This window comes from Lonchura striata, chromosome 20, assembly GCF_050655825.1.
Source record: "Lonchura striata isolate lonStrDom1 chromosome 20, ASM5065582v1, whole genome shotgun sequence".
Classification (NCBI taxonomy): Eukaryota; Metazoa; Chordata; class Aves; order Passeriformes; family Estrildidae; genus Lonchura; species Lonchura striata.
Genome location: NC_140722.1, coordinates 2,298,435 through 2,309,686, shown reverse-complemented (window position 1 = coordinate 2,309,686; position 11,252 = coordinate 2,298,435). Strand labels below are relative to the sequence as shown.

At 46.6% G+C, this 11,252-nt stretch overlaps 1 protein-coding gene across 1 annotated transcript; it reads right to left on the bottom strand.

The window, feature by feature from the left end:
• Positions 1-3,223: 3,223 nt before the first annotated feature.
• Positions 3,224-9,709, bottom strand: DYNLRB1 (dynein light chain roadblock-type 1). The gene is made up of 5 exons (XM_085558378.1): positions 9,663-9,709; positions 8,737-9,061; positions 6,259-6,334; positions 4,797-4,964; positions 3,224-3,727 (listed from the first exon to the last, which is right to left on the bottom strand). Exons 1-5 carry the CDS (start codon positions 9,707-9,709, stop codon positions 3,684-3,686), a joined length of 660 nt encoding a protein of 219 aa, XP_085414504.1. The 3' UTR covers positions 3,224-3,683.
• Between the last annotated feature and the right edge of the window lie 1,543 nt (positions 9,710-11,252).

Sequence of the window (11,252 nt, the reverse complement as noted above, 5' to 3'; positions counted from 1 at the left end):
TTACAGACTTCATCCTCAGCAATGGGGCTTGTTACTGTTGCTATAAAGTGTGAACCTCTTTTCAATGAGAGGAATGTGAAAGTCTTTCCAATTTCATGATGCGGCCCCTGGTTTTATCCATGCAGACCTCACTGCAGGACTGTGGCCATAATTCCACAGAAAATTATTCAGACACCTGGAAAGGGAGAAAAAACTCCATTTCATAGGACCTCTGGAGCTTCTCAGCATGTTAGTGTACCTCCAGAAATGGGATATGGATCAAATAGTTTGATTTAATTTATACACTTATTCCTTCAGCCCTCAGCTTCCTGAACAATTCAGCACACATTAATGCCCCTCTTGCCTGGTTTTACTGATGTCCCTGGCCAAACTCCTTATTTAAGGAGGTGCATTTGAGATCCCACCCCCTTCTCCCCAGATCAGTCAAAGGTTTAAGGCACCAGCGAGCTGTCCTAACATGACCCGGAATCGACAAGGATCTTCCCGCGTGCCAGCATTCCACAGTGCAGCACCACTAAAAACGAGCACTCCTGGATCTTGTGAAACCACGGCAGTGAGGGAAATCTCCCTGGAGGAATCCTGTAATCCTGGTAAAGGAAGTGTATTTTTGCCAACAGAATTGTGTTGATGCCCGGGCTCCTGCTGGCCAAGGCAGTGTCCAAGCTGCTGCCCCTGCACACCCAGCTGCTTCTGCTTCTCTTGCAGCTGGTGGGTCCCAGGAGCTGCTGTAGCTCTGCTCACTTTAGCCCAGCCTCTCTTGGTGTGAGATCTTTGCCTTTGTCCTCTAGAGAAGTAACTAAGACAAGATGAAACATAAATCACAGACTGGTTTAGGTTGGAAGGGGCCTTAAGTCTCATCCAGTTCCACCCCTGCCCATACCTTCCATTATCCCAGGTTGCTCCAAGCCCTGTCCAACCTGGCCTTGGACACTTCCAGGGATGGGGCAGACACATCTGTGTCCTGTATGTGAAGGACACTGTCAGCCACCTTAGGCAGGGAAGGAGTTACTTGGGAGGGTTCTGGAGCCAACACAAATCCACAGAAGGTGTTCAGAAGCTCAGCTTTTACAGTTACCTCCACTCCTGTCAGAGCCTTATCTCAGCACAGAGGTAGCACATCCTTGGGTCTCACATGCTGCCCTTCCCAGCCCAGAGCCATGCCCCAAACTCCCTTTCATTACCTTGTTAATCCATCAGGGTTTGTTTTCCCAACAGCAGATGTTTCATCAGCCTTCGACAGGGATCCACCAAAACCAAAACTGACTTTTCCAAGACAGCAAACCAGGCCAGCCCCAGCACAGAGCAGCTCCAAGATGCAGATGGCATAGGCTGCTCAAGCTTCCTGTGATCCTGGCTAGGAAAAAGGACTAGAACCATAATGCTAATTTTTGTCTCTTCCTCAGTTTGGCAGTAGTTTTACCATACAAATAACCAGGCCCAGACTCACGAAGCACAGGACCAGAAACTGAGCTCCATCTTTCTTTTTGACCGTTTGTGGTAATGTAGGAAAATGACACCCTCCCGTGACTTTCATACATGGAAATTGCTGACAGCTCTGTGACTCTCTAATGGTCCTAATCCAAATAAACTTGAGTTTAGTTTATTAGTTTAGTTACTATTTAGTTTAGTTACTTCGTTCCATAGTAAGTAAATGATAGTTTTTGTTCTTCAGCTTGCTTCACCTCTTGCCAGTTTTAAAAAATAAATCTGAATTAATTTTGGGTGCTGGTGTAAAGGTGGCACTACATGGCCTAAGTAAGGCCCTGCCCAGATCGATCTGACAAACTCCTTGACTCCCAACCCAGCTTAAGAGCCTTTCATTCAAATTCCCAAGTATATTTCATGCCAGGCTGCTCTCAATCCTGAGAAAAATCCCCTAACCAACCCTCAATCCTCCAACCAACCAGCACATAGCATGAGTTCAGTCATTTCACTGCAAGTTTTATGATCTCAACACAATAAAAAAGGGCCATGATCTTTTGTTTTGCAATAGGTTATTTATTACAGCTTGTTTTACTTAAAACCTCTGTCCCAAGCTACTGTGACACCAAGCTACTGGTAGGACAGCTATCATTAAGGAAGTGTCCAAAAGAATGCAGGACACTACAGATTTTTCACTGTTCAGAGAAGTAGCACTGCCACCTACTTGAGAAAGCAAAAATCCATAAGCAGGTCACCACCTCCAAGGAGATATTTCTCTGGGTTACAAACAACAGAGAGAGATCACTGAGGTCACATTTTTCTTCTGCCTTGCCTCACTGTTCAATTAGCCAGACTTCAGCTTGCTGGAGGTTAATTTTTTTGGGAGGCAGCATACAATTATTGCAGATCAAAGGCATTATGTAAACTGCTGCATATCAGGAGCTGCACCAAAGGCCAAGCAGGATTCCAGACCCTATTCCCTGTTTTGATGGAATGGCTTAAACCAGACCTAGTGTAAAGGGAGAAGCAGCTCATGAACAGCAACACCTAAGACTGAGTCACAGGGGCAGCTGGGACATGCAAAGCACTGATGCTACAGGGCTACAGACCCCAACAGGCATTTCTGACCTTCAGGGTCATGGACACCACCTAGTAGATTATACACAGTCCAAAAATTCATGTCCAGGTCTGAAAATGCACAGAGAAAACCCTAAACATGCAGGGTACCTTGGCTGTTTGAATCCTCCCACACCCACCCTTCGCAGGGCTCTGAAAGCCACAAGTGCCCAACTCAACACCAACATTTTTACCAAAATCTCCACAGCTGCAGTTACCATAGCATTCTCCAGACCTGCTTTTTTTTTTTTTTTTTTTTTTTTTTTTTTTTTTTTTTTCCTGAAGAAAAACTCCACCAAAATAACCCCTTGAGCATTTTGGAGTAACCATGTGGTTTTTGGTTTTTTTTAATCTTTAATGGCATCAATTGAAAAGTACTAAAGGAAAATAGGAGATTAAACTGGCTACTGAGCTGAGACAGTGTGAGATTTCCCATGGGTGCCATCAATGGACTTCCTTAGCCATGAAAATTCTGTCTGGAGCGGAGAGAAAGTGGCAGGAAAACACTACAACACAAGAGCCAATTGTGAGTGAACTGCACATGCCCTTGGGCCAAATCCTTGTTCAGAGAAAGCAACGGACAAACAAAAACAGTCCTAGGAAGGTTCTGATTTTCAAGAAAATCTCGAATCAATTAAGAGAAAACTTAAAATCTTCAGAAGAAAAACACGCAAGACAAAACCAGTTACTGGTGACACTTTTTAATTTCTTATGGCCAGACATTTTTGAAGTAAAACCAACAGAATAAGACAGACAGTCTATTGAGGACTAGAGGACAGGCAGTCATATTTACAGCCATTCAAAGCCAAGAGTGTAAAAGCAGAGCTCAGTGGTGAAAGAAGCACAGAAGAATACAAAGAATAGTATTTTTTTGGTTATTATTAGAATTTTATTATATTATCTTAGCTATTAAAAGAATCTGTTGCATTTTTTACTGCCCAATTCCAACTCACCAGCTCCCACTCAAAATGACTTGTGATACAAAAAGCAACATTTTTTCTTTTTGTAGACAACAAAACCACCTGCTTTGATTTTCCCAAACCTCACTGAAGAGTCACAGCACAGCTAACACTAATGCTCTATCCTTTACCATTAAATAAAAAATAAAGCAGGCAAAAGGAAAAAAAACGACCGAGTCAGTGTAATCATTCAGTTGGATTCTGGATGACAATCAGGAAATAGTCTTTATCTGGAGAGGAAAAAAAAAAAAAAAAAAGAAAATTATTCTTTCACTGCTGCTATTTGTTCACAGAAACACTAAGTTCCAGCATTTTCATATCTCTCTCTGATGCACTGTGGGAACTCCAGAGCCCTCACATTCATTCTCAATGAGCAAAAACAGGCTCCAAGTGTCAGATCATTTATATTATGGGTTTCACTGAAAAAAACTCTTAACCTTTAGAAACTGCATGTTCCCAAGGCAGCTGAATTTAACCCAGTTTGTGCCAGGAAACTACAGTAACTGGCACGTGCCACACTGATGCAAAGTGGCCACTGCCTTTTCTCTCACAGGTACACTGGGGGCCACAGTCTTTAATCTGGAGCAATGCTTATTCCTCTTTCCATCCTTCCTGTGGAAACCTGAGGCTGCCTCAGCACAGAGCCTGTGTTAAGATCTGCCATGACCCATGCCTGCCATGGGGAACTGCCATCCCCTTCGTGGCCTCCCCACCAGCCCCATCCCAGCAGGGAGCACTCAGGCACAAGGCTGAATTCCTGCCACATGAACAACCTGCACTCATCTTGCTGCTTCCCAGTTTGGAATTCAACAAAATACTGAGGATGTTTCCTGAAAAGAAGGTTGCTGCTGCTCTACACCATGACTCATGATTACAGCTAAGTGTGCTCGAATACTCTTCCCAGAACTGGAAAGTCAGGACTGTCTTGTTTTATCACTCAGTCCACAGTTCTGAATGGAAACTGCTCTCAGAATGTATTTCTTTCCAAATCCTAGGGTTTTATACTGAAAAACAAAGCATGAGAGAGTGCAGCACTCTCACACGCATTATCTAATACTTTCTACTTTGATCTACACAAAATGAGGGAAGGGATTTGCTATATTCAAGCATGACAAAGGAAACTTAGGTCAATGATAAAGCTTTCAACTCTCCAGAAAGTAGAACAGCTTCTTGGAGAGAAGGGATTATCCAATGTGAACACAAGCAGCAGGCAGACTCCTTCCAGGCTGACAGTGTCATCTCAAGACAAAACATCCTGCTGGATTCCCAGATTCCTGCTTTTGCCCTGCTTACTCCTACCTGGAGCGACCATGATTTCGTTTTTCTTGGAGCGGATCCGCAGGAACGTGAGGTCGTTCTGGGGATCGATGTCCCGCACGGTACTCCTGGCCTTCATGATGAAGCTGTGCATGAGGCCAGCGTACTGAATGGTGGTGGAGTTGTCTATGGTGCTCTTGATGGGAATACCTGCAGGAGAGGGACAGCAAGGCTCAATGACAAACCTCCAGAACCAACCCTGCAATCGGCATCACCAGGTCCAACCTCAGTGGCCACCCCACCAGGGGTTAGGAGTGCTCTCTTTGAAGGCAAGAGGAAAACATGAAGAAAAACAAGATAAAAAAAGATGAGATGTGGGACCACAGGTGTAGGTGAGAACTGTTTACCTCTAGTAGCACCAGTGCTTTACTTTTTAATTTTTAGTTAGAAATAGAAATAAATTAAACAAAAATAATCATCTGTAGAGAGAATAAATACAAATTTGCAGTTTTTTCTCCTGACTGGGGACACTCTTTTTACTTCAGAAAGGATCCCCAACACCAGTTAAATGATATGGAGCAACACCAGGCTAGGACTAGTGATTATGGAGGACATCAGCTGCTGCATAACACAGTTGCAAGGCTGAAGCTCCAATATTTAGCCCTGAGAGGAGTGCAGTCCTGGGAGGTCCCTGGTTCACTGATAGCCAGCCTGGAGGACAGACACACTATTCAGCCAGAGCTTTACGGAGCTCCTTTACACTTCAGCCACCCATTAGATGCGATCTCCCACCAAAAGCCAGTCAAACCCCAGCTCCTGGATCAGAACACAGCAGCCAAGTACCAAATTCTGCAGGGCAGAACCAGGTGTGTGCTCCAGTAACTGCAGCTGCAAAACAGAGAGGACAAACCACTCAACCATCATAGAAAAGCAGCAAGTAGGAGCCAAGCTGCATAATCTGATCCTCACTATATTCACATATGCCTACTGTCATCTTTTCTAAGGATTACTTCTAGGAAATATTCCATTTTCTGTTCACAGTGTATTGAGAGTCCTCTGAAGAAGTTGGTCTGTTGAACTCTTCAGAGACTCAAAAAGGAGACTGAGGAGTTCCATGAGACCACAAGCACGACAGTGCTAAAGAACTGGAGTCTGCCAGGCCAGCAGTGCTCTGGACAGGCCCATCAGCAAGATTTCCATCTTGTGAGAGCCTCATTGCTACTGATGAACGTTTTCACAGACCCAGTTTCAAACACTGTCATAACTAAAATATTTCAACGCTTTTGCAAATTATTTTAATTTATTTCCTAAAATAATCATGTGAGCTTCCAGAAATTTGAAACCAATTTTCTTTTGTAGCCTGACTACTGTCTGTCTCCTTGGGCTGCAGGAAAACCTCTCCCAAAGTCAGACTCTAAGCCAAGTGCAAGTGGTACAAGCAGCAGCCCTCAAAGCGGGTGGTTGGAGTAAGTGATAGGTCAGAAAAGTGAGGCTGACACAGCACCTTCCGAATTAACCACGATGATTCCCTGCACTCCCTTCTGGCTCTGGATTCGCTTCAGTGTTTCCTCCACCTCAGCCTGCAAGACAAAGCACAAATCAATACAGGGTTACAGCTGCTCTTTGTCTCCCACCAAAGTTTTGGGATAACATGGCTGAACACAAAGCTGCACAGGGGTGATTAAAAAGCCACTGCCTACACTGGTTTATACAGCCAAGTGTCTGTACTTTGGTGCCACCTTTTCTGCATGAGCTTTCCAGTTATTTTCCATCTGCTTGTCTTCTTCACTCATTTGTGATTATTATCCTGGAACTCTCCTCTCTCCTCCTCCCCAGACCTCCTGCTGAAGGCTTTCAGCTGGAAGCTGCAGTCAGACTGCTATAATTGAGGTGTCAAACAAAAATAATCTTTGAAAATGGACATGGAATTTATGAAAAAAGTAGGAAAAAGATACATTGTGGGTGAAAAATGACCTTGCCTGTTAGCAAATAAATGCCAAAAGCAATTACAAATAAGAGAAGTGAAGGGAAAAAAACAATGAATGAACACTCTTTGTTTGTAAATCTGTTTTGTGCTGGTATGGCTGCAAGCTGTAACCACTGCCAATAATTTACAACTTATAAAAGGAAAAATGTAAACGCAGGCCAAGGCAATAGTCCTTTGCTCTATAAAAACCATCAAAGGAGGTTTCAGTACCTTCTGCACAACTTTCCTGCTACAAGACACCCATCCAAATAGAATTATGGCATCCGTAGTAGGGTGGGAAAACCTTGCACCTGAGATGATTTCCACAGCTGGATGAATATTTGGCATTTTTTATTCCCATCAAAGGAAACAGAAACAAGTAGCATCTTTCTGCAAAGCAGAGTTCCCCAGAAATGGTTTAGGAAAGGAGACTGGAATCACCCTAACCAGGACAGGTGAGACCTACAAGGGGCATTTCTGTGTTCCAAGGCTGTGTTCCCTGGACACCCTGAACAACCCTGTCCACTTCCTCCCACAGCAAACGGGCACAAAGATGTCACACGCCCTGTTCCCTGGGAAGAGACCTTGTCCAACAACAACACAGCCCAACACAACACCAGCTCAGCCCCAGCACCGCCAGCACTTCCCTCAGGTGCTGTTGCTAACACAGGCTCTGGCTCATGAGAGATGGGAACCCCAAGCTGGTCTTTATGAAGCAGAGGTTTTTCTGTGTGATCCAGCACAGAAAAATTCAAGTATTTTTAACGAAACTCTTGATTATTTCTGAATACTGGTCTGTTCTCAAATGGAAGACAAGGGAAATTAAACAAAGAACAAATGAAAGGGTATACAAATGCTGGGAAAACATAGTGGCAAAATGTTAACTCTATTAAGGAATTAAGATCTGATTTCCTGCCTTCTTACTAGCACTATTTTAAGTCCTGATTAAATTCTTTCTTTCACAGGACCTTAAAAAACCTTTTCAGATGCAAAGCAGTATCCAAAAAGAAGAATACAAGTTCTTAATTTCTTCTTAACACCTTCAGCAGATCTAACTCATAGATGGCTGATCTGCTCTGACAGTTCCCTGCTGCTGATGTGGGAAGGTCCTGCTCCTCCTATTCCTACTCTGGGGCTTGACCAGCACCTCCACAAGCCAATGCAGCTCACCAGACCAACAAAAATACTACTCACAACAAAATTACGTATTTAATTCTTGGAACACACAAACCCCATTTTAATGAAGTGGTGAATAACTACAAGAGAGAGCACATGGAGAAGGAGTGGTGAACTCTAGAAAAGGAGAATAAACACTCAACACCATTTTGCTGCTAAATACCCTTTGCTATATGTACATCATCAGCCTTTATCTTCCCGTTTTCATCTGGAATAACTGAATTTTTAGGTTTGCCTAAAAAATACATCTTATTAGATAATTGCAATTTTCCCTCTGCAACTTTGGTCAGCATTTCTTTCTCTACAAATTTTGACATACATTTTACCCCCAGTTTCATCAACATGCAATAGGCAGCAACACATCTGAGTACGGAGAAGCCTCCAATACAATCACAGCAGAACGAATACAGCTCCAGCTATTAAACATCCAAAGCCAGCCTTTTTCCTGACTGATTCCAGCTTCAGGGATGTGCCCTGGCAGCCGTAGGCAGTGCAGGTTTCGCTGTGCGCGTTTCCCTGGCACAGGGCGGAGCGGGGCCGGCACCTCCAGCGAAGCCCCTCGGAGGCGGCGCCGGGACCCGGCCGGAGCGGGGGCACGGGCGGGACCGCCGCACAGACACGAGCCTGACCCACAGCCCAACACGACCCAACACGCACCGAACCGAACCGAACCGAACCGAACCGAACCGGGCCGGGTGCTCCCAGCCCCGCAGCCCCCGCGGGGCAGCGCCTGTGCCTGAGGGGCCCGGGGCCGCCCCGCCCCGGCCGCAGGAGCCCGCGGGGGCCGGGGAGGCACAGAGCCCCCGCGGCCGGCCCGGGCCCCGCTCCGGCCTCACCCACCATGATGGAGCCGCCGCCGCCCGTCCCGCCGCTGCCCCGGAAGCGCTCGGAGCGCGGGCGGGCCCGCCCCGGAGATGCGGCCTCGGAGATGCCGCCCCGGAGATGCCGCCCCGGAGATGCGGCCCCGGAGATGCCGCCCCGAGCCCTCGGCCCGCCCCGGAGATGCGGCCCCGGAGATGCGGCCCCGGAGATGCCGCCCCGGAGATGCGGCCCCGAGCCCTCGGAGCCGGCGCGGGCTCCGCCCCGGAGATGCCGCCCCGATCCCTCGGAGCCGGCGCGGGCTCCGCCGCGCTGCCGAGGCCGCGCCCGGGAGCGCCGTGGGTCGCTGGTCCCGCGTCAGGGACATCGGCGTGAAACCCCATCCTTACAGTACCTGAAAGGGACTTACAGGGAAGGTGGGACGTGTCGATTTACAAGAGCCTGGAGTGACAGGACAAGGGGGGATTGGTTCTCATTGAAAGAGAGGAAATCTAGATTAGAGATGAGGAAGAAATCCTTCCCTGTGAGGACGCTGAGGTCCTGGCACAGGTGCCCGAGAACCTGTGACTTCCCCTGGATCCTTGGAAGTGTCCAGGGCCGGGTTGGACAGGGCTTGGAGCACCCTGGGCTAGTGGGAGATGTCCCTGCTCAGGGCAGGGGGTGAAATGAGACGACTTTTAGAGGTCACTTTCCACCCAAACCATTCTGTCATTCCATTCAAACAGGTGTGGGGAGTTTTTTCCCCCCAAATGGCCACAACCCCTCAGCTGCTGCTGGAGCCCCCCGGACAGAGGCAGAGCCACTCCAAGGCATGGTGCACCCTAAAGCCCTGGGACCCTGCCACAGCTCCGGGATCCGTGTCCCCAGGGTAGAGGCGAGTGCTGTCCCTGCCAGTGAGAAAGGAAGAGCTCTTAGCTCCCTTGGGGGAAGGACTGGGGATGACCCACAGTCTGATGGCAAAACAAAATAACACATCCAAGAACTGCATCCCCATAGCCCCAGCTACACATACAACAGCAGCAGTTGGGACTTTCCCCCTGACCTCAGGCTCTACTGGAAGGGAAAGAGAATCCCAAAATGGTCAACACAGACTTTTAAAGGCCATCTCATGCCCCCCTCCACCAGAGGCAGGGACACCTACTATTCCAGTTTGCTCCAAGCCCCATCCAAGCTGGCCTTGGACACTTCCAGGGATCCAGGATCACTTCTCTGGGCAATTTGTGCCAGAGCCTCATGACCCTTACAGGGAAGAATTTCTTCCCAATATCCAAGCTAAACCTACTCCCTATCAGTTTGTATGGTCCTTTTGGGACCACAACCTCAGGATCAGCAAACAGATGCTGGGCTCACACTGAGATCCCACACCAGTCACAGAGAGCTGATACTGGATGAGAGGTAAAATATGTCCTCATAAAGTGTTTTTATATTTTTTTCCCTTTCTTAAAGCCAGGATTTGACACAGCAGGTAAGCTCACTGGCCTCTCCCAATCTGTCAGAGTCTGCATTCTCCTTAGAGAAAACAAGATTTCTCCAATGAGCCTTGTCATTTGTGCACTGCTGGGCTGACAGGCTGAGAATTGAAATTGGATCAGGCATTGCTAGAGATCAGGAAAAAAAATCCTTCCTTAGTATCCAAGAGATATGGCTATTTCCTCTTCTAGTGGCTATTTACAACTCTGCAACCTAATTCAGTTAAATCCTAATCTCTTTTACCAATCCAGCAGCGAGTTTTACAGCTTAGCTACAAGAAGTCACTTTGCTGTGGATTGATTTAACTTCTGGTCTGTGCAATGGTAAGATTTGGGCAATAGTAAGCATGTGGTGGATAATTTGGGCAATAGTAAGCTATGCAGACACCAACTAAACGTGGGTTAATTTAAACAATCATTCCCATCCTGCCATGAACAAAGCCTTCAACATTCCACCCAGGGCTGGTGCTGACATTAGCACCCTCATCATGAAAGGAAATAGAAAAAAAAATGGTGCAACATTGGAGATGTACAAAATTGAGATGTACATTTATCATACATTGCATTGTGATTAATTTTTGCCTTTAAAAAAAAATTTCAGGTGTATGTGAAATGCCCTTGTAGCTGTACTCATATAAAGCTGCTCAAAGCAGTGTCAAATTTTGGGTTTACACAACTTACCAGAATGCTTTTAAGTGGTTCCATTCAAAGCTTGGAGGAAGCAACTCTACACCAACCTCCTGCTGCAGAAAAAGGCAGTTGCTATTGCATGTATTTGCATGGCACAGAAAATCATCCTTGGGATTTGCTGCCCATGACCAAATTGAGTTAACCGAGCCTGTGGGAACACCTGGGAAAGTCAGCAGAGGGAAAACCCAGTGGGAAGGTCTGCAGCAGGGAGTATCACCCTCAGGGGAGGATCACCACTTTAGGGACCATTTGATCAAACTGGACAGAATCAGGTCCCTGAGGCAGAATCAGAAAATTAACTAGGTTGGAAGAGACCTTTGAGACCATCAAGTCCAATATTCTATGACCCTATGACCTGATGGGACATCCCTGTGAGCA